The 22,872-nt window shown below is 48.6% G+C and overlaps 1 protein-coding gene across 2 annotated transcripts in view; it reads right to left on the bottom strand.

Moving 5' to 3' along the window:
• UBASH3B (ubiquitin associated and SH3 domain containing B) overlaps positions 1–22,872 on the bottom strand; it is a 143,271-nt gene that overhangs the window by 12,207 nt on the left and 108,192 nt on the right. Inside the window, exons 2-11 of one of the 2 annotated variants that reach the window (XM_059068181.2) lie at positions 20,487–20,540; positions 19,537–19,723; positions 18,015–18,213; positions 14,541–14,710; positions 9,269–9,477; positions 5,092–5,224; positions 3,536–3,656; positions 2,777–2,899; positions 1,438–1,530; positions 69–213 (exon numbers count right to left, since the gene is read on the bottom strand). In XM_059068181.2, coding sequence (XP_058924164.1) covers positions 69–213; positions 1,438–1,530; positions 2,777–2,899; positions 3,536–3,656; positions 5,092–5,224; positions 9,269–9,477; positions 14,541–14,710; positions 18,015–18,213; positions 19,537–19,723; positions 20,487–20,540 — 1,434 coding nt within the window. Of the gene's footprint in view, positions 1–68; positions 214–1,437; positions 1,531–2,776; positions 2,900–3,535; positions 3,657–5,091; positions 5,225–9,268; positions 9,478–14,540; positions 14,711–18,014; positions 18,214–19,536; positions 19,724–20,482; positions 20,541–22,872 lie in introns of both variants that reach the window. The other variant, XM_059068182.2, reaches the window with a different exon arrangement.

Below are 22,872 nucleotides of genomic sequence, written 5' to 3'. Positions count from 1 at the left end.
TTAGCCTGGCCTGGTGGAGAAGAGTACTTCCACGTTGGCCTTAGGAAACAGCGGTTTCAGAGGGTTACCTGTAGGTTGTATCAATACTCAGGTTGGCTGCAGCTAACTCTGATGGCGGTATCCACGCAGGTAATGTGTTCCCAGCGACCCACTTTGTCCACTCAAATAAACCAGGCTCTACGCGGATCTTCAAGTGATTTTCTTGTTGTAAACCTTAGAGGGAAAATAAAATGAAGATGAAGGAGGTATTACTATGTCCTCAGTGGAAAAGTAAATTAGAGGCCAAGTTGTTACAAAAATGCTCATAAATCTTCTATTCTCTTTCCTATCAGATGCTATATATAGCTTAAGGAAGGTAAAAGCATGCAGGTTTCGACAAGGTTTTTTCATTTTTGTGTTATAAACACATGAGTTTAATATTCTGGCCACATCACCAGGATGTATGCTGGCTTTAAATGGTATCTGATTAAAGAAAAAGTCATTATCCACATAATTTATTACAGTTCTGTGACTACTATAATTCCTCTTTCTAAAGTAAGTTCCAAGATGTTCTTACCAAGAAACTTCAGAAATTCTTAGTCCACTATTCTACAATAGCTTACATTATATTTGCGTATCATATAGATTGTTCATTTTCTCTACTAGAAAATCCAGTGTTGAATATTTACCAAGGACAGTGCACAAGTCCTGTGTTTTGTGATTGTGTAATTGTCCTCAGAGTGGGAACTGTCCCTGTTTAACTCTTTGTATTGCATTTAGCCCAGTTTTTCCTTGCAAATGTGATAGATAATGCGTTTGAATACATAGATGCATTCTGGCTTACTAGCAGTCTCAGGTGTAGTGTAATTTCTTTGTTGGCTCAGCTTTTTCTGGCTTGTTTGTTTGGTATAAGTAAACAGTCAACCCTGTTTCTTCTAGTTTTCCTTCCAGTGAAATGAGAATGGAGATTCCTGTACCACAAGCTTCCACAGATTTTAGGGTAAAAGCTGAATATCTCTATAACAATGGTACTTTTGAATTTATTCCAATTAACTAAAGAAACAAGGGTGATTAAGATTTACAGACACGTAGGAGCACCGTTCCCTGTTGTAAAGAGGCAAACAGAGCAAAGTGGGAGGAAACAGAGAAAAAAGAACAAAAGAGGATCACGCTCTGTAAGCTCTAAATTACTGCCAGAGAACAATATTTTACAAGCCTCTAATTTATCCAAGAGCGCTTTACACTTTCAGGAAAAACATTATCTGTATAGTCTGTTGATCTCACTTCTGCTGCCAGAGTATGATTTGGGGACTTTTGCAAAGTCATCTCCCCAAAGAATCATGGCTAAACATTTCAAATGCAAAGCTTTCAACTGGCTCGTGTCCCCTGAGTAGGATAATTTGCATCGGGTTGCCTGGAGACGGAGGGATGGACTAGCTGACCTTTATCAAGTCTCACCTTTCAGGATGTTGTATGCAGTCTGGACACAGCGCAGGGACGGAGAGCAGTAGACATGGTCAATGATGGTGTTACTCTCTAACAAGGCTTCACCTGCAGAGGAAACCGGAGAAGAATCAATCCGATGACGTACGAAGCCTCAACCTGACTCTCAGTGTTGGGGAGGGTGCCGGACAGACCCTGCAAACCTCTCTTTCCAGGTGGGCGCTCACATAGGGCCAGCAGTTTCAGTCTCATTTGCAACAACTCTCCTGACCAGTGTTTCTGTGAAAGACCAAGGGACACACCCTTCTTGTCTATTTTCTCTCTGTCTCTCTGGTCCTAACAAGCAGTGAGATGCCCGTTTCTCTCTCAGGGGTAAAGTCTGAATGCCTTAACAGGGGGTCAAGGTCTTCCATGAACTTGTCTGTCTCCATCCCGCCGGCTTTGTCTCTCACCCTCCACACAGTCGATGCTCTAGAAACAAGACGGATTGTTTCCTCTGTACTCTGGATGCTGCTTCTCATGTCTATGACTTGATGTTGATCTTCCCACTGAGATGCTGTCCCACCTTCCTGCTAACTTCTCCTCTAATGTCTTCTTTTGTGCTCCCGTGATACCTTGTACATAGTTCTATTCTCGAGTAACAAGAATACCCTATATGGGCTTCCCTGGTGGCGCAGCGGTTGCGAGTCCGCCTGCCGATGCAGGGGACACGGGTTCGTGCCCCGGTCCGGGAGGATCACACGTGCCACGGAGCGGCTGGTCCCGTGAGCCGTGGCCGCTGGGCCTGTGCGCCCGGCAGAGGCCACAACAGTGAGAGGCCCGCGTACCACCAATAAAATAAAAAGAATATATTATTTATCCACTTACAAGCTTCACTGAGGGTGGGGACTCACGCTTAGGTCCCCAATACCCAGCATGGTGCCTTGCACAAGGCAAGTGATCAATTGACGTGTGTTACATGATTGAACGGGACAAGGCTGCTGGCTCTGTGGGGCAGGTAGAGACTAGACCTGCAAAGAACTGAGCATCTTGGAGACTGGTTGGCCTCTCTATTTTCAGCCACTCCTGGGTTGCCTTCTCCTCATCCCTGCGCTAGAAGCTGACCTGTCTGCCACACCAAGCCTGACCTTGCCCCGTCACTGGACCACCTGCCCCTTGATAGGGCTCACACCTTGTTCACTTTGGCAAACCAACCCAGTGCCCTGAACCTAATGGTTACATAATAAATCCCTTTAGAACTGAGGAAATATAGTACTTGTAGGAAAGCCCTAGGCAGCATTCTGGCATACCCACTGGAGCCAGTCTTTGGAAGAAGTAGCCAGGAAAGGCTGTGTGATCACTCCAGGACACTTACCCACGAGTCTTGCTTGCATACATCCGAACACGGTGATTGGAGCATCTTTCTCGTAATCTCGGAAACCACCACTCCGCTGAGGTAAGCTATGAGGCATGTTCAGGTTAGTGCGTATGTAGCGACCTGGAAAGAAACGTCAGGCCAAAGCGACATGAGTTTATTTCCTTAGGGCTTCCATTGCTGGTCCTGCCAGCCCCTCCACTTCCATTCCTTTTTGGTCACAGAGACTGAACTGAGCTCTCTAGAAAATATTGAAGCTGACCTCCTCCCTTATAGCGTGTCTTGGAATCCACGCTTCCATTCTGCTGACGAAAGTGACAAGAGATAGTTTTTAAGTGAAAGTAACAATCAGACCCTCTAAAGCAGGTAGGATTCTCTGACGTGCAAGCCTCCCTATCTTAAACATGCCACCCAAATGAAAATGGAACCAAAATGATCTAAGGTGACTTACTAGAGGGAGGTCTGGTCATGGAATCAAGACACCTGTCTCTGCCTCTGACTTTGCCATGTGGCTGTGGGGCAAGACATCTGCTTTTTTTGGTCCATGGTGTCCCAGTTTATAGAATGGGGGGCAAGAACACTTCTCTCTCCCCTAACACTCCAGACAATCAGGAAGGACTTAACCATGTAACAGATGACAGGCATTTTCTACAGCACAAGTAACCATAAGTGACTCCATCTAGATAAAAGTAGCTTGACTCTGCCCCCTAGAGGCCGTGATAGGTATGCCAGTGCTGAACAGGCCCACCAATTACTGACCTTTGGCGTCGAAGCACTGGGATAGCCAGTACTTCCCAAAAACAACATCCATCCTCTCACCGTGCCGACACACGAAGAGGCATCTCTTTTGAGGGCCAGGCTGGCTGCCGATCCTCAGAGGCTGCAGAGAAAGAAAGGCTATAAGTGGGGAAGCACACGAGAAAGTAGACCTGTCTCAGAGCGGGGTGCCAGGTGAGCTGGGCTCTAGAACAAGTTTTGCTAATGTTTGATTGGGATAAGCCCCTTAACTGCCTCGGATTTAGGCTGGCCTATCTATAAGACGGGGCTGGTAAGCCTCATCAACTGACCTCGCAAGTTATTTTGAGGCTCAGATGAGATGCATCACAAGTGCTTTGCAAAATAAGAAGGGCTATGAAAATGGTTTTATTGTTACTGCTGCTGCTGTGGGTAGGATTAGTATCTGGCCAATACCGAAACACGAAGACCACCTGAGTTACGGCTCAAGAGGCAAAACTAGCCAGTATGGAGAGACAGCCATCTAGCGGAACAAGCTTCTTCCCCTAACGAGATGCTTCATCAACTTCTTCAGGGAGTGAGGACTTTTATTACCACAAATACATCTGCCTCATCTCCATGTGTGGTGGTCCGAAGTCTACTCCGGCCAGGAGGTCCCGCTTTGCCCATTCTAATCACATGTTAGGCTCTGTTGTCTGGCTGCACGCAAGACGGTGTTTCCCAGAAGTGGCTGGGGGAGGGCAGTTGCTACCTCTGGGTGATGAAATCGGCAAGTCTAGTCAAAGACTTGTCCAAATGGCTCTGGTTTCTATAACTACTGCGTGGATCCTTACAGATGTTTCTATGTTCCTTCTTTCTGATGGAGTCAGCTGTTCCCAGCTTCCTCAGTGCTGCCAGCTCCCGTTGGCTTCACATTTGCCAATACAGTACCTACACTTTACAAATTCCTCCATTCTGTAACCTTTCTGGCATATATCGGACATACACTGAGCATTCACTATGTGCCAGGAACCGTGCTAAGACCCGTATCCTTATTTCCTTTAATCTTCACAATGGCCTGTAAAATAGATTAGATACAGTTGACCCTTGAACAACTTGGGTTTGAACCATGCAGGTCCAACTAATACACAGATTTTTTCCCCAAAGTAAGTACTACAATAAAATCTGCATTGTGCTGGATCTGAGGATGCAGACCCGTGGATATGTAGGAACCAAACTGGGTAGGCGGAAGGCCAGCTGTAAGCTGCAAGTGGATTTTCCGCTGTGTGGAGCAGGGAGGGTCGGCATTCCCAACCCCTCGTTGTTCAAGGCTCGCCTGTGTTACTACTTTACAGATAACGTATCATCCTCCCTGCAGAGCAGCCTTCCTTAGCAGCCGAGGCCCAGAGGCTGGCAGTCATTGTCAGCACCACCCATCTGACTCTTCCCAGCCTTAAACTGTTATGTATCTTTTAGGCTCTCGTGCCTTGAGAGATATGTAACCCTTTGGCGGCAGCAAAGGCAAGGCCTCATCCTTACTAAAAAGGTGCTCAGTGAATCCTGAGCAGAGCTGAGGAGGTGGCCCTGACAGTCAGCTTTACCTGGGTGGGCTGGCAGATGATGGTCAGGGGCGCCGTGTCCCCCAGGCCCTGGTCCTCATACTGTCGCCTCTCCAGGATGCCATCCCCAAATGAGAGCGCATTGGAAGATGGCGTATTTAAGATCGAGTAAGAACTGCGGAGGAAGACAAGGAAGATGTTAACTGCTTTGGCCAGAAGTTACCAGCACTTCATCCCTGGGCTCCATGGGACTGTGGGAATGTGGGAAACACTCCCTGGGGCAGTGCAGTAGGTGGGAAAGCTGAGCAGGGGGCATCCCATGCCTGCAGAGGAACATCTTTTTAAAAAATTGTTTATTGAAGTATAATTAACTGACGATATTATATTAGTTTCAAGTGTACAACACAGTGATTTGATATTTTTATAAGGAACATCCTGTTTTATACTGAAGGCTTGCAGTTAATAAATTAGTGGTAGATGGATTTCAGTACTTGGAACAGATGCGTTCATCTCTCTGGGCAGGGATGGGGCCTGTGATTCTGTGCTTATTAGGATGCCACAGGCATGGCTGGCACCCAAAGCATGCTGCAGAATAATGAGGTATCAATTTTGTACCATTGTTTCCAGCTCTTTTTCCGGCTCAAAGAAATAAACAATTCCTGTTGCCTTTAATCTTTTCCATGGTGATTTCCATCTGAACTGACAAATAAGAGGGAGGATTTTGACCATCTCTACCACTTTGCCTGTGGCTCCTAATGGTCAAGGAAACCTTTGCCCATTACACCCCCCCTACTCTACCTCCTTCAGTTTCCAAACCCCTCCCCCCATCTCAATCATACCACCAACAAGATGATTAAATACAGCATTTTTCCAGAGGAGACCATTCTCACCAGATGTGTAGAGCTTTGAGCCAAGAGCTCTCATTTCTGGATGTAACACTGTAACTACAGAAGCCCCAAAAGAGGTCTTGCTGAAAGACAGGCAGCAAATCATGCTGTGTTTAAATTATTTTGATTAGTAAGGCCTCCAGAAAGCTTTATCTAATAAACACTGCAATTCAAATATGGCTGTTAGGCAAATCCAACAGACAGCTCCTCCTGCATCACTGGGCAGCGTCAAGGGAGAGCATTTAAATTTTAGATTTCTTGCCTCTTTACAACTAGGGTGAAGTTCCATATGTATAAAACAGCACTGAATCTAAAATAGCCATTACTTTATGGTTATTTTTTTATTTTTTAATATTTTTGGGTTATTTCTAAGGAAATCTTGTGCATCCACACAGTGGCTGGTCGTTTTCCTTTATTTTAAACTGAGACCCTCCCAAACATCACACAGTTAAAAAGAAAATTCAGTTTCACTGTCTGATTCATCAAAGCTTCAGGGCCTGAGATGTCTGGATATATGGAATCATCCTGACATCTCGCTTGTACATGTTCCCTAATTTCTTTATTACAGCTGTGAAGACACTGATAGAATCCCTTCTGTCTCTCCTTCAGCTCAGCCGGCAGCGAGACTGCCAGCCTCCTTCTCTTCTCAACTGTCACTGTAATCAAAGGCCCCGAGTCACTGAGGCAGTTTGGGGCTGTCAGTTCCAGTCAGACAATAGTCAGATGCTTCATGTTGAGTGCAGAGTAGGGAGAAAGCTGCACCTGACACCCAGAACATCTTCTCAAGCATCGGGGAGACACTGGCACCTCCCTAGGACACATCAGGGCTGTGTGTCCGCCGGGAAGGACCGGCCAGCCTACCCCAATTCAGAGGACACGGTGGGGCTTTCACCAATTGATACATATCTGGAGATACTCAGAACCAGGCAGGGTGCTCTAATAAGGGTGGTAGGAAAATACTTCCTTAGGAGGGACTCGGAAAACTGAGGACAGGGGAGAAAGAGTTGTGAAGGGCTGCTGACCCCAGGTCCCTACTTGTTGCTTGAATCCCCTCCGCAACTTGCCATCAAGTCAGTCACACGTCATGCTTGAGGACCCTGTGGCTCTCCCTCCCCCGGGCTACCTGTCATTAGGGGTGAAACAAGGCTGTCTTAGAGCAGCTGGGCTCTGCCTCGCTGAGTCATTTCCACTTCTGGGGTTAATTAGGAAAGTACAGTTCTTCTATAGGACCGCTTTTGTGGCAGAGACATTTGATTTGACAAGCATGTAAGAGAGGACTAGAAAAGACAAGTTAGAAAAAAAGAAAAACCGTAAAGCTAATGGCTCTTGTAGATTCAGTGCTGTTTTATACATGGCACTGATCTACATAAAGCTAAGTCCTTTACAGCAGTGTTCACACACGCCTATAAGGGAAATGCAGTTATTATCTCCATTTCATAGATTAGCAAACTGAGGCTCAGAGACGTCATGTTAGTTGGCCAAGGTCACACAGCTGGTGAGTGGGAGAGTCAGGATTTGAATCTAAGACTACTGGAATAAAAACTCAAATTCTTAATTACAGTGTCCTAACACCTAGCATAATAGTATTTCCCCCCACTCTCAGCCGGGTTGGCTGTGGCAGCTGATAGTGAAATTTCAGACATGGTTCCCAGGGAAATAACATCACTAGTAATCTCTCAACATAAAGGGAGATGACACACAGACCTCCCTGGGATCTATGGACTGAGGTCACCTAGGATCCCCCCCGTTTCAGCTGAGCTCTAACTTGGGCAAGAGTGGGTTTACATGCAGAGATCTGAACCGGGTCAGCAGAACTTCTCCCACATACTTTTCCCACAGGGAGCCCTACTTTTAAGAATGTGATCTGGGAGCTGTATATCATCAAATAATCTTTTGATTCTCCGTTTCTTCACGTATATTATGCTTTGCTTTTTTTTTTTTACAGGGATAAAACGGTGACTTTGGAAACCCAACTTAGAAACATTTCTGAAAAAGCAAAGGTCTGGGGGGACTTTCCTGGTGGTCCAGTGGCTAAGACTTCATGCTCCCAATGCAGGGGGGCCCGGGTTCAATCCCCGGTCAGGGAGCTAGATCCCACGTGTCATAAATAAAACCTGGCACAGCCAAATAAATACATAAATATTAAAAAAAAAAAAAAAAAAAAGCAAAGGTCTCGGGAACATGCGGCAGCTTTGACCTTCCAATTTGTGCACCCAAATGCCGGATGTTCACTGGGTGGGGATGGGGTAGGAAGAGGAAGGGTTGCTGGGGAGGCAGTTATTAAGGAAGAAGATATTCCTTCCCATCTCTGGGTTTGTGGTTTATCTGCTTGCTGCTAACCAGGGTAGGGGACCGTCTTTTCTTTTCTTCCTCCAGGCAAAACACTCACTGAAATTGCTGTCTCTGTTATTACCGTCATAAAAGAGAAGCAGTGTTACACACCATGCAGCTGGTGCTCAGAGCTTCCGGCTCTCAGCCACGTTGGCACATGGCAAGAACAAGAGGGAGGAAAAACAAACCAGCACGCACACCCTGGCCAGACGCCCGAGTGCACCAGGGAAGGGCTGGCTTTGAACTTCTCCGATTAAGAAACGTAAAATAGTAACAAAAGGCACCTCTCTCTCAGGACAAAGCTGGTCATACAGCACAGGTCACTGTCAACAGGGGACCAGCTTGGTGTGCGGGCAAAGCAGGAGTGAGGGATGGGTGGAACGCTACCGCTGTACAGAAAACTTGGGTGGGGAAGGGACTGCTTGCCTTCCTAAGGCTCCGGCAGCCGCCCATTGCCACAGAAATGGTCCCTGTCATCTAGGCATTCACATGCCAAGTCTCAGGACTTGCTCAGGGTCGCCTCACGGTGAGGGGCACTTAGGTTTCCTGACCCTTGCAAATCCTTTCACTACTGGTCTGGATGGCATAGTGGGAATCTGTCCTGCTTCTCTGGGGAGTCAGACCCCACTGTGCAATGACCCAAGAAAGAGTGGACAGAAGCCCCGAAGCCATAAAGACTCAGTGCTGGGATGGCCCACACTGAGGCCCGGAAGAGACGGTCCCCCAAGCAGCCTCGGTTGAGTCTCAGGAACTCAGACAGATGTTACGTCCGATGGGGGCAGGCAGGGTGAAGCAGGGCAAGCCATCTCCCATTTTTCTCATGCCCCAGCTCAGCCCTTCCCTGAAAGTCTGGAACCAAGAGGGCTTTCTTCCCCCCCGGAATTCGTTTACTGGTACTGCTGCCCTGCCTGTCCAGGATCAAGTCCGTTTCCCCGCCACCTCCTCAAACTCGGCAATGTTCTTTGAAAAGCGGCGGGCAAAGGGACTTAGCATCTGCTCACCCATGAAATATCCAGGTGCTGCACTCGTCAGCCTTGGTGATGTAGTTCTCAGGCAGGAGTCCAGAGCAGCCTGTGGTCAGGGACGTGCCGTAGATCCAGCCCTCACTGGTGCTGGTCTGCTCCATGGGCGACATGAAGATGAAGTCCCCAGGGACCAGCTCCAGCTCATCGTCGTTCTGCGGGGTGTAGGGGTAGATCACCTGTAACGTCTGAAAAAGGAGGAGAGGGATGCGTGAGGCCCACGTCTCACCCATTCTTCTGAGCGCCTCCAGGGCCGGTCTGTGTGCTCTGCTCTATCTAGCAGGGCACACGTCCAGAAGCTGACACTGACGGGAGCCCCTGGGGTCTGCAGCTCTGAGGGGGTCTGGATTCAGATCAGAAGGCGTTTCTTCTCTTTTCAGGGTACTGTGAGTACGTGCTGGTGCTCCTGGCTATTTCCAGACTTTCCTTCAGGCATGTCTTTGCTTCAAAAGATACGGTTTTTAGAAATTCGTCTGAAAACCCGTAGGCTCTCCAGTAAACTTCTATACAAACGGGGTTGGACCTAGTTTTCTCTGCTCCATCTGCCGGGGTAGGTGCCATAATAGACCCTAGAAATGCAACTCGTGGGAAGGGAGTCTTCCATGCAGATGTCACCGATGCCCAGATGGAGACTCCCCTAGGAAGGCTTTGGGAATGAAGTGTTCTCCTTTCCATGTAACTGAGCGGCTTAAACAAGACATGGTCCCTGCCTTCAAGAAGCTTTCTTTAGGGCTTCCCTGGTGGTGCAGTGGTTAAGAATCCTCCTGGCAATGCAGGGGGCACGAGTTCGAGCCCTGGTCCGGGAAGATCCCACCTGCCGCGGAGCAACTAAGCCCCTGCGCCACAACTACTGAGCCCGCGTGCCACAACTACTGAAGCCCATGCGCCTAGAGCCTGTATTCTGCAAGAGAAGCTACCGCAATGAGAAGCCCGTGCACCACAACGAAGACCCAACGCAGCCAAAAATAAAATAAAATAAATAAATTAAAAAAAAAAAAAAGCTTTCTTTAAACCTCCATTTTTAACAAAGGCCTGGAAAGAAAAATGTCTTTCGCAGCCATCAGTGTGTCATGTCTGTAACCAGCTTTTGTCAGTGAACAGATGGAGACCACGTGTTCCTTCTTTGGGCTCAGAAAAAGCCCCCAGGGCCAACCTCAGGCTATGCCACTTGGCTGATTTATTCCACTTTTTGCCTCCTTTTCTGGTATATAGAAACATCACAGGCATAGGCATGAAGATACTTTGGAAAACATTTACTTTACTACATTTTTGTTAACAGCAGGAGACCTCAAGAGTAAGGAAAATATTTTCTGTGTTTCACACAAGGGCTAAGAGGGGCCGTTTTATCAGTTTTTCCTTTGATCTTGAAGCGACTAGTGGCAGGCAAAATATTCTGGTTCCCATGTACAGGTTTTTAACTTTGGCCTCTGTTTTCTCATCTGTCAAATGATACCTGGACTATATAAAAGTTAAATGAGACAACCTAAGAAAACTCCTGAGGCCTCTGGTACACAGAAGGAGCCTAAGTATTTCTATTGACCCATGATGGCTGGCTCTCAAGGGGTTATCTTTCCATCTAGCTGATGCTGACCCCTGAATCCTGGGCTGGGTAGGCTTTGTTATCTAATCAGCTCACTGGGGTCAAGGTGATACATCAGAGCATGTCATAAAGAATTTCTTTCTGGAAGTTGCTAATGAGAGGAGTCAGTAAAAATATGATTTTTTCCCCCCAGAGAATGAACATGATAATGCACAGAACTTGACTACCTGCTCCCCTGGATTTCTGACGTCCCCTTCAGCTCTAGATCTTCTTCCATCCCATCGCCTTCGCACTCCTGCCACGTACTTACTCAAACCATGTTTCCACACTAACCAAGAAGGTTTTTTTGCTGGGTTGTTCAAATAGCTTAGAGAAAAAAAATATTCACAAGCAATCTCTTAACTCTATAGGCTATATAGGTATGTGTTGAGACACCAAAAGGAACATTCCTTTTCCTGCAACAGGGTGGAGGGAGGCACCAAGTCACGGGGAACAAGTCTAAACTCAGCTCAGTTTCCTTAGACCCTCAAGTGCAGCACAGTCCTGGCTAACGATGCCTTGGACTCAGCAGAAGTGTCTTTTCTTTGAGAACCTCAAAAATGACTTGGGAGAAGAACTCATTCCTCCTTTCACTTGGGGACGCTGGGGTAAGTATTCTAGCTCTAGGTGATCTCCAGGGAGCTCGAGGCACAGAAAGGAGCAGAGGGGACACTGTGTCCTAGGCAGAGAGTAGTTGGACAATAAGGAGCTTTGATTTATCGAATAATCAATAGAAAACATCGAGGTATTGCAGCAAATCTCAAATTATAACTGGTGCCCAGGTCCCCCAGAGCCCTTTCCCACTTACCAAAAGCGTGTGCAAAAGTCGGCCCAAGTTTGGGGGATCTCAGCTCACGTGCCTAGTTTTGTCCTATGTGGTACTCTTTTATGTTTAGCGTCTACTTGTAAGCACTGTCTCAAGTATGTTTTCCCTCCCTTCCGACTTGGGGACTAAGCTCAAAGTTTGCTGACTGACATCTTGGGAAGGGCAGGTACAGCCCCATGTGATGACAGGAACTGACCCTCTTTGCCTTTGAAGCCCTTTTTACTCTCAGTAACAATAACAGCTGTGGCAGTTTTGTCATTGTCGCTATGTGCCCACTCTGTGCTGGCTCTTATGGTAGGACCTTTCCATATGTCCTCTAGTTCACGCGACAGTCCAGCAAAATATCGTCGGCACTCTGCACACGAGAGAACTAAGGACTGGACTGTTTTCTAGCAGTTGTAAAAGTGAATCTAACCCCCGCTAAAGTGAGGGAGCCAGGATTTGAAGCCATATGTGCCCAACTCCAAAATGTATGCTTTTTCTGTAACTCTGTCCTTCCTCTAGATGTCTAGTGCCTGATACATAAAACTGGCAAGGCACACTGGGATCACTAACGTGGAAGAGATGGTGTGAAGTACAAGCAAGCACTTGCAAGCCCACATCAAGTGAGCATCTGAACAGAAGAGGGGTGAGACCCCAGAGGGTTCCGAAGCATCACTTGCTGAGTGTCCCTGCCTAAACCACTGGCCTTCTCCGGACATCTGTCACCTCACTGGACCAGTTAATCAATCCTGCCTCCTGGGCACAGGAGGAGGAGGAGGAAGGCAAGTAGAGGTCTACATATGCAGGAGGGCACAGCTAAAGCCAAATGACCTCGGACGGACAGCTTTATCAGGAGGAACAGTAATAAATGAGCTTTTACAAATAAGAGATAAAAAGAGGCCATGTTATTTTTAGAAAATAATTCATGTGGGCGCTAGCTGCCTCTTTCCCTCCGTGCCAGATGAGCAGAATGTAGGCCACGCAGAAAAGCAATTACCCTCCGAGTTAACTGGAGGGCAGTGTTGATTAGAAGATATTCCTTGGAAAATTCCATCGCCACCTTCCTTCTCTTAAAAAGGTGACTTCTCATGGTCCATTGGCATGCCACCCTTGACTTTTTTTCTCTGCCCTCGGAAGGAATCCAATCAGCCACACCTCTCTTGTTCTATTTAGGGCTCATGCTAAGCAAGTCCAGGAGATGTCAGAATTCTGAAGTAAGATTAAGCCCAGTCTCCTTGCTGTGTCTTTACAGAAACTTGCATCAAATGACTTGGAAGGAGGACATGACATTCCCACCAGCAGAGCCAGACAAATCTGCACGTCCCTGACACTCTCGGGCCCCGCGCCCAGTCCTGGACCTCTGTCATAGGTTGGCTCTTCCAAACACTTCCAAAACAACGATGAGGTCGCCTGGCCTAGACCCTGAATTTCTAACTCTTTTTCATATTTTTTAAAAAAACATCTAAAACAGATGTTAAAAGGCTATGTAAACTAACAAAATATCAGTTCTTTTGCTGCTGAAGAACTAGGAAACAAGTTATACGTATGTTTTGTAAATGTCGTTAAACTGGATGACGATTTTTGCACACTCTGTGGTCTCGGGCTGCCCATCTTTATTGGTCAGAACCCCTGGCTTCTGGCTTCAGTTCTGGTCCTAAATTGCTCTTTAGCTTTGGACCAGCCACTGAATCCCTATGTCTCAGCTTCTCCTTCAGGAAAAAAAGGACAATTAAGACTCTTCAGAGATGGCACGTGCTTGTCCTAGAAAGCAATGTCAATGTCTTCAAAAGAAGGGTGCCAGGACCATGCCAATCTTTCTGGCTGTCCTGGAATTTAGTTGTCCCTCTCAGGTCTCCCATGTGACGCACACAAACTCTCACAATATTTGGTCTGTGCTTTCATCTCCTATGTGTCTGTTCTCTCTTCCCTGCTGGACTCAAACACCTTGAGGATAGGACCACATTTTAAAATTCTAAGGAATTCCCTGGTGGTGCAGCGATTAAGAATCCGCCTGCCAATGCAGGGGACGTGGGTTTAAGCCCTGCTCCAGGAAGACCCCACATGCTGCAGAGCAACTAAGCCTGTGCGCCACAACTACTGAGCCTGTACTCTACAGCCCGCAAGCCACAACTACCGAGCCCACACACCACAACTACTGAAGCCCGCGTGCTCTAGGGCCCATATGCCACAACTACTGAGCCCGTGTGCCGCAACTACTGAAGCCTGCGTGCTGCAACAAGAGAAGCCACCGCGATGAGAAGCCCACGCACCGCGACGAAGAGTAAACCCTGCTCGCCGCAACTAGAGAAAAGTCCACGTGCAGCAACGAAGACCCAACAAAGCCAAAAATAAAATAAAAAATAAATAAATAAAATAAAGTTTTAGTATGTTCCATGGTAACTTGCATGCCACAGATACTCAGCAAATATCCGTTAGCTATGTGTTCAGGGCTTGTTTGGCTTTTTTTTTTTTTTTTTTTTGTATTTAGGTGTTCTCCTCACCTAAGATCAAGACGGTATCTTCTACCTGTTAATACTGTGAACTGATAGAATATTTAAAAATTTATCAACATGCTTTTCTATCTATTCTCCTATTTCATTTCTATATCATTCCAGTAAGGTTGGCAGGGCACACAGAACAATGGGGATATTACACAGCTCAGCCACTTGGGACCCAGAGACAAGAGATGCAAGCTCAAAGCTTCCCAGTGAGCCGACCAGTGCTTGGATGAAATTCCAGGCCAGGTGGCTCCTGGGCATTACTTCCCTTTAGTGTCCATCTCCCCACAGCAGCAACTGCTACTGGCGCTGATGGCACCCCAGCACTCCTGGCAGAGTCAGGAGCCCCAGTGAGACATTACCTACCTCGTGGTTAGCAAATCGGATATCCCGGGAGAATATGGTAGCCACCCAGTCGCACCCGAGTTTGACATCAATGTTCTGGGCGAGTTTCTCTAGCGTGGGCAGGTGGCTGGCTTGGAAGTGGTAAGCCAGGGTCACGTGCAGCTGCTTCTTATGAGGCTCCACGTGCACTTCTGGAAGAAGGAAGGAAAGAGGCAGCTGTTGCATCTCGATGGTGAAGACAAGGAAAAACACAGAACGGTGCCCTGATAAATCTGTTTCCCAAATAGCAGAGGACAGAGTCCCTCGGTCAGACAAAACCTGTTTCTCTCCTTCACAGCAGCAGAATAAGAGCGGGGCAGGGGGTAAAAACCCACAGTCCTAGAGATTAAGAGCCACACGTCTGGCTTTTCTGGACCAGCTGAGAGACAATCGTTTTGATGGGTGGCTGCTCACTACAAGTCCAGATGAGTGTCACTGGCCCCACCGTTCAGATGAGGAAACCGAGACCTAAAGGGATGAGCTAATTTATGTGGAAATAAGGAGCAAATTTCGTCATCATGGGACTCCCAAAGTTATCTTGCCTTCGTTTTGAAATCAAGCCTCTTAGCTTCTGGGTGACTCTGATGGAGAAATGAGGGGAAAAAATGGATTATTTTCAAAGTTTAAAACAGGGTTTCTCAACATCATTTTCGATCAGATAATTCTTTGTTATGGGGGCTGTCCTGTGCATTACTGGGTGTTTAGCTGCAACCCTGGCCCCTACCCACTAGAGGCCAGCAGCACCCCCAAGTTGTAACAACCAAAAAAAAAAATGACTCCAGACCTTGCCAAATGACCTCTGGGGGGGAGATGGAGCAAAAATCACTCGGATAGAAAACCACAGGTTTAAAGTATGCAGACTATTTTTCTAAGACACCCTAAAAAGCAAAACAAAAGAAACCAGCCTACCTACACAAGGCAAGAGCTTGTAATTTGTCTTTTGTCCGTCTTTCAGTGAGGGAGATTCATCTACTGTCCAAGCTCAAACACCAAAGAAGATGAAACTAGAGGGAATTTAGGGAATTCCAGAAATTAAGGGGCTTGCTCAAGTCGCACAGAGGTAGAAAAATTATAGAAGTTGGGGCTGTGGTTTTGAGTACTTTTCTGTTATACTGCATGCGTCTCTTTGGTGTAAGCCCCCCGAGGCGAGGGCTCTGTGTCCTGTTCATGGATTATAACCCCCCTACCCCCCAACCTGTGCTCAGCACCCCCACGGGCTTCCAGTATTTCTTAAATGAATGAAGACACACGAATGAGTCTCCTTAAACCATCAAGGATGGAGGATGACACTTCATCTACTCGCTGACGGAATGTGGGTCTGCCACACCTCTGAATACCATGACACAAGTTCTAGGGCAAAGACCTGATGGCCCGCTTTCCACACGGGGCCACCCAGTTCTCTGAGTCACCAGCAGGGGGCCGCACCGGGGGCCGAGAAGCCAGCCAAGCCCACCGGTTCTTGCAGAAAGGACTCTCAAATGGCTGGGGGGGAGCTGGCTCGGCCCCTTCCTGGCAGGAAAGCCAGCAAGGGCCCGCCTGCCTCTCGCTCAATATGCGCTTTATGAACTGGCCGCATCCCGGCTGAGACCTGCTTTACTCACTTGTGAATGATTTGGGTTTTGTGGCTACAACATTAGATTTGGTTCTTGTGGGAGTTTTAGTGGTTTTGACAACAGCTACTGTGGGATGAAAAGAGCCATTTCCCTGACGTGGTGGGATGGGAACAGGAAATCATCTGCCTATGAGGCCATTTCTCTGAAATTTTATGCCCCTATGAAGGGGGCAGGCTCCACCGAAGCCAGAGAGCAGAGACAAGTCCCTGGGGACGAAGGGGTGGAGGTGGGGCGTCTAAGGAGACCAATGCACAGAGGTGACCTAAGGGCCCGGGTTCCTCTGAGCGTAGAGACCTCGCTGTGATCCTGTTCAGTGATGCTGGACTCTCACCACACTCTTCCTAGAGTCCTGATCCCTATTGGGGGATTTTCTGGTAGAAAAGGCCACTGAGAAAAAGGCCCCGAGCTGGGGATGAAAAGAGCAGAGTGGGACACACAGGCAGGTGAGGTGGAGGCCAAAGGTCAGGAGCCCAGGGAGCAAAGGGCGGGGCTGGCCAGCCGGGGCCTCTGCCAGCACTGTGTTCAACACTCAGGACCCGGGTGGGCAGCTCACGCCCTCCGCTCTGGTCAGGGCGATGGCCGACTGGCCCCAGCACCCTGCTCCCTCCTGCCTGCGCTCATGCCGCCTGCCCTCCTGCAGGGCCCTATTCCCATCCGATGGATCAGCGTCTTCCCGGGGTGACTGTCCTTTCTTCTGTGAAGGGGGCCCCACTCCATCATCCCATGGCGGGATGATGGCCTCTCTTCTCACAGGCTCTTATGACGTGGTGCCTGGAGAAACCACCTCTTCTTCCTTGTTGCGTTTCTCATGGATAAACACAGAGTAGGTGCCCAGTAAATACCTGCTGATCGTGATTTCATTCTAAAGGGACCAAAAAGACTCCCCCACCCACTGTCGGTCTGCCCACGGCAGGCGAGGCCCTTGCGGAGTTTAGGGAACTGTCTGCATCTGCAGTCACACAGGAAGGCTTTGCAAACCTCTGCCTCTTGTCCCGTCTCTCCGCCGCCCGCCTTCAAGTCAGCACACATCCTGGGCGTCCCTCCAAACTGATTCCTTTGACAGTAAACCTCAGTTGTTAGCTTGAACTGAGACCTCCCATGCAAAGAGCAGGTGACCTTGTAAAGGGGTGGATAAGGGCCCTTCTGAGGCTTAAGGGCCTGTCCACTGGGCTTCAGCAAGCCCAAAGGTGTTGGCTCAGTGGATTTGATTATTGCTGGATGCTAAGTGGTTCCACTCTGCTCTCTGTGCCGTGTGATCCCCTGAGCAAAGACCTCGGTCCACACGGAGGGGACGGGGAGACCCAGATTAACACCTGCCTGGGATGGGGGTTTGGAGGAGGAAAAGAAGGTTCCTTGGGAATTCCCTGGTGGTCCAGTGGTAAGGACTCTGCGCTTTCACTGCCAAGGGCCCAGGGTTCGATCCCTGGTCGGGGAACTAAGATCCTGCAAGCCAGGCAGCGTGGCAAAAAAAAAAAAAAAAAAACCACCACACACAGAAAAGTTCCTTATTTCTGAACAGGGAGGAGATGGTGGGACTGCAAAGGAACACACTTATAGTTCAATGGGAACAGTCATTGATGTACCTTCAACGTGCGTGTCGGGGAGTAGGTACTGGACCTGCTCTCAAGGAGGTCAGCAGAACTGTAGCTGAATATTTTTTAAAGGGGCAAGAGGTGTGGGGTCCTGCAGGAAACGGCTGTGTTCTTGGGCACGTTCTGCCCATTCCTGCAGGACCCACTACCTCCCGACTCCACCCTCCTCCTCCACAATCATTTCCTGTCCCTTTCCTTCCCGACTTTCCAATTCCCAGGGCCCAGGGCAGGCCTGGCAGCTGGCAGCTCACCGGTTTTGGAGGCAGCCTCTGCAGCAAAGTCGGCGGCAAACTTCTTGAGGACCTCTGCGCTGTCTTCCTTCACGAAGAGGCCGATGAAGTTGGAGGAGATATAGAGCTCCAGGGGCAGCGGCGCTGAGAACTTACATTTCCAGCGACTGACGGTGGTCTGCAGGGCTTCCCCCAGGGCGTCCACCTTGCTGTCCTCACACTGGCAGGGTAACAAGAGGCTTCGTTAAGGGACATGGGGAGATGTCTGCGGCTACCTACCTTTGGCATCCTCTGCCCAGAGCTGGAGGCTGCTAACGGAACCATCGTTCCTGTCTGTGAGCAGGGAGAAGACCTGCAGCCTCCCAATTCTCTGGAAATGGATTATCCAACCAGTCAATTGAACTGGGGCGATGGACAACCTCTCCCCTCCCTCTCTCCCTGCTCCGACGTGCTCCTCTGAGCCCCACCAGAATGCAGTGGGGCTGGTCCAGCAGAAAGCAAGCATGAGGGACATGCCAAGAGAGTGTACGGCACCGCACGACAAGTTGTTGTGTGTTTTCTACAGTTTTGCATCATTTGTGCCGTTCCTATTGCACTTAACATGATCCAAAGTTGACTCCATCTCCACCCCCATGATACTTGGGATGAATGAGGCTCCAAGAGCTGCAATATCCTCCTCCTCCCCCCACCTCCCCAGAGCACTAGAAGAAAGAATGAGAGTGTCTAAAACTCTGAATGCTTTTGAGAAAGATCCTGGATGACTAAGAGGAAATGATCATCATTTTAATTTTCAGCATGAATGGTAAAAGAGAAGGTGTTAGGAACATATTTTCACCTCTAAAAGGTGGAGATGGGGGAGAATATGAATGAGATTCTGGAAAAACAACCCCCGGTATTAGAAAAACATATTGTCTTAAAATGCTACCATTCTGCTTCATTGTGACTATAGCTGGACACATCAATTCTTCTCCATCTCTGCAGAGAAACAAACTAGATGAAATCTGTTTACGTTTATTGGAACGAGAGGGATTTGATTCAGTCTCTGCATAAGCTTCGTGACAGCTAGAATTATGGGCTAGGTAACTATGGCAGGGGAAACGTATCCTAGCCATCTCTAGAAAGATCTAGCACGGCAAAACCTGTGGATGGTGTGCAGGAGGCTAAAGTCACTCCCCCCACCTGCAGACTACGTTTTTCATCCCCAGCTCTCTAATGTCCGCTCTTTCCTCGTGAGAGGGGAGGGAGGTGATAGACAGGAGAAGCTAGGTTAGAGAATCCATTCCCCTTGTGGCTACCAAAGCAGGTGTCACCCAGTGGGTCAGGCGTGTCCCCTGGGTCCTGAAGAGCACACGGTCATCACGATGCTACACCAGACCCGGGATGCTCCTAGGCCTCGTCAGGTAAGGACCAGGGCGAGCAGCCGTGGACCTCGCTGATTCCTCAAAGGCTCACCGAACTCTAGAGCCCGTGACTGTTTCTACCAACATCCTCAGAGGCTCCCAGCTTTGACTCCAGTGCCCCGGGGTGGGGGGCTGCGGCTCACCATGAAGAACTGGCAGAGGGTGATGTGAGGGAAGATGTTGTGCGCCTTGTTCTTGCCGCAGATCTGCTTCGACTGCTGCCAGAAGTCGGAGAGCTTCTGCGCTAAGGGGCCGGTGGGGCGGAGGTAGAGGACGTACTCCCGGGGCAGGGGGTCATCCAGGAAGGGGTCGCCGACGTGGGAGAACAACCTGCCAGAGAGAGGGGGGCCGAGCACGCCTCACTTGAGAACCGTGGAAGCAAAGGGAGGACTGACATCAAGGTCCATCCTGGGCAGCCTCCACCCCGCCAAGCGCCGCGAGCGGGAGAGTTTTCAGTTTTGTACTTGAAAAACCCATCCCTCGAAGCTCGCACTTTGTAACCGACTCTCAGATGCACCAACTTCTCTACTCCTGCCTGTCCTATCGCGTGGGCATCCCACGACTCCCTAAAAAATCCTAAGGCCGCTCTCCAGGAGGCGTTTCGGATCAACCCCATATCCTTTCCCAGGCCACCAGTACTGTTCCAGGCCGGCCTGTCCCTCCAGCTCCGTCTGTGATTAAACGCATGTGCCGCCAAAATAAGGGAAGCCCGGAGGGTCACCTTGTGGGGTCAGCCCTGGGTAGCGATATCCTGGAAGTTAAGTAAGTCGGATATTTCTCAATCCATTTGCCCGATATCTAGGATGGATCTTTAAGCAAGTGGAGGAGGGGCGGATATCGTGACAGAGGCGCTGTCTTGGAAATGCTCTGAATTTCTTTCGACAGCTCTGAGGAGAGCACGCTCTGGGGCCAGGATGCGGGGGGAGGCGAATGGCTTGATACACAGGCTGGTCACGTGGTCTTTGGGATCCTCCCCCTCCCCCCACCCCCACCCCGAAGGGTCCATTAGAGACAGGCTGCGCATCCCTGCTCATCCACATTCACTTAGAGTTAATTACATGCTATTTTCTCAATTTATTTATCTCATACCAACCAGTCACATGCTGCCTGAACACTTCTTCCTCCTGTGGATGCCAAGGCTTTTTGTCTGGAAGAAGAAATCAGATTTCTATTGTTAGTATTTTTAGCCTCCTATCAGCTCTTCCCACTGCAGTGGCAAGAGTTGGGTGTGAAGCAGGCATTGTTAAGCCTCCTCAAGGGTGTAGGGGAGACACCTGCAGCAGGGCATCCCCCCAGGGGTCACAGCAAGGCACAGACAGGGACCTCAGGACTTGTGATTAATTTCCATGTAATTAGCATTGGATTTGCACTGCAGCCTAACAGCCCATGCCGTCTATTTTTAGCCATTTCCACATTAGACTTTTCTTTTTGCTTCCCTAAAGGTTGCCATGTCTTGCTTTTCCCTCCTTCCCTTTCACCCACTCACTCTTCCTGACCCAGATCCCCTACAGAGCATTTTCTCATTCGCAGCCTCCTGGCAAAGTGTGCTAGAAAATGCTGCTTTTATTTTTTTAATTTTTAAATTGAATTTAATGAATTTATTTTTTATACAGCAGGCTCTTATTAGTTATCTATTTTATACAGATTCGTGTATATATGTCAATCCCCATCTCCCAGTTCATCCCACCACCACCCCGCCCTCGCCGCTTTCTATTAAGGCCATTGAGACTTGAGGCTAAATGCCCACAAGGACAATTGGTCTGGTTTAAATCCAGTGCCTCCTCCCACTTTCCTCCAGCTACCACCAGCAGCCTCAGACTGGATCCAGCGTCTCCAACAATTTTGCAGACGTCTTTGGGGACCAGTAGCACCGGGTAAAAGGGGCTGGCTGGAGAGGGCAGCTATCACTCCCGCTGCGGGAGAAACGCTCAAAGTTCTGTGCATGGTGGGGCAGGATCACAGGGTGGCCCCGGCAGCGAGTCACAGCCCTGCACACGAGCGTACGAGGAGAGCGCTTCTGAAACATCAGACAGGTCTCCAAAAGCCAGATAGCTCTGGGTTTGTATCCAGCTTTGCTACTTGTCCGTCCGTTCAGGCATTCAAGTTTATGTTTGCTCAGTACATACCTGCTGAATTGCTATGACTCTGTCAGCACTGTGCTAGGCTCTAGGAATACACTGAAAAACAAGACTTATATGGTCCCTGGCCTCATGGAGTTTTCGGTTGAGCAGGCGTGAAAATGTCAATTGCACAAATAATTATTTAATTACATGGATGGTCAGCGCAAGGAGGGGAGAGCACAGAGAACCTGGTAGGATTGGGACACATGATCTGGGCTGAGCCGAGGGGGAGGGCGGGGTGGGCTGGGTGTGAGGGGCTGTGGTGATGCAATTCACCGAGTACCTCTCCTCTACGGTGAGGAGCCTTGAACAGTGCCTGACTCACTGGAGGCGATCAATAATTGGTTATTCCTGTCCCTTTATACTACCCCAATTCAGGGTCCTTGGGAGAGAGAAGAGAGGGCAGGAATTTCTAGTTTAAACTGATGCTCTTCCCAAGCATCCTTCTCCTGACTGGCTGCTGAACCCAACTCCTCCTGCCTTTTCCTGGTACCTCTCTGGAGCAGTGAGAACCAATGATGCTGTGACAGTCACAGGGGGTCAGATTGGAAGGGACCTAAGACATCAACTGGGGCCCCAGTTTCTTCACTTGACACAGGGGGAAATTCAGGTCAAGGAAGTCAAGTCACGTGCTCAGGGCAGCCTGGCTACGGTGAGTGCTGAGTGAAGGGCAGATTCCAGCCTAATTCAAGGCCAGCCTCAGTTGCTCTTTTCCACAGTCCACAGAGAATACCTTCTTTTCCCCCACGGAACTCAAATACCGAAATACCCACAAATACCGAATGATCAGAATAGAAAAATCTGTACAGCTAAGTAGAACGGCATTCTAGAAGACAAGCCTACTTACAGTAAGATGAGGTTATGAAGAAGGAAGACAGACTCCTCAGAACCCCTTAGAAGAGAAGCTGGTGCCGAAAAAGCTGGAAACACAGGAAACCCCCTCCTTCCCACACCTGCATAAGGTGCTTAATTGTTGCCAAGCTGCAAGCCCCGTTTCCTTTACCACTTACTAGACAATCAGAGGTCACCTGTTTTGCTTTTTTCAAATCCTCAAGCCATGTACCCACAAAAGAACACAAAACATGGTCTTTTAGAGGTTAGAATCTTTGAGGGATTAAGTTCACCAAAAAAAGACCCATTGTTTCAAAAACAATTGGGAAAAGGAAAAGCTCACTTGCGGTATGGTGTGCTATTTATATAAAGAATCCAATTTTTTTTTTCCTAGGCTCTTCCCCCAAAGAAATATATTTTATCTGAAGTTTAATTTATTTTTCCTTCAGCACTAGGAATGTCCTCTGGAAATGAAAGATCTCATTAAGTTATGGTCCCTGTAACTCAAAAGCCAAGTTTTGGAGAGGA

This window comes from Kogia breviceps, chromosome 7 (assembly GCF_026419965.1).
Source record: "Kogia breviceps isolate mKogBre1 chromosome 7, mKogBre1 haplotype 1, whole genome shotgun sequence".
In the NCBI taxonomy this organism is placed as follows: domain Eukaryota; kingdom Metazoa; phylum Chordata; class Mammalia; order Artiodactyla; family Physeteridae; genus Kogia; species Kogia breviceps.
This window is presented reverse-complemented; position numbering and strand designations above follow the sequence as displayed.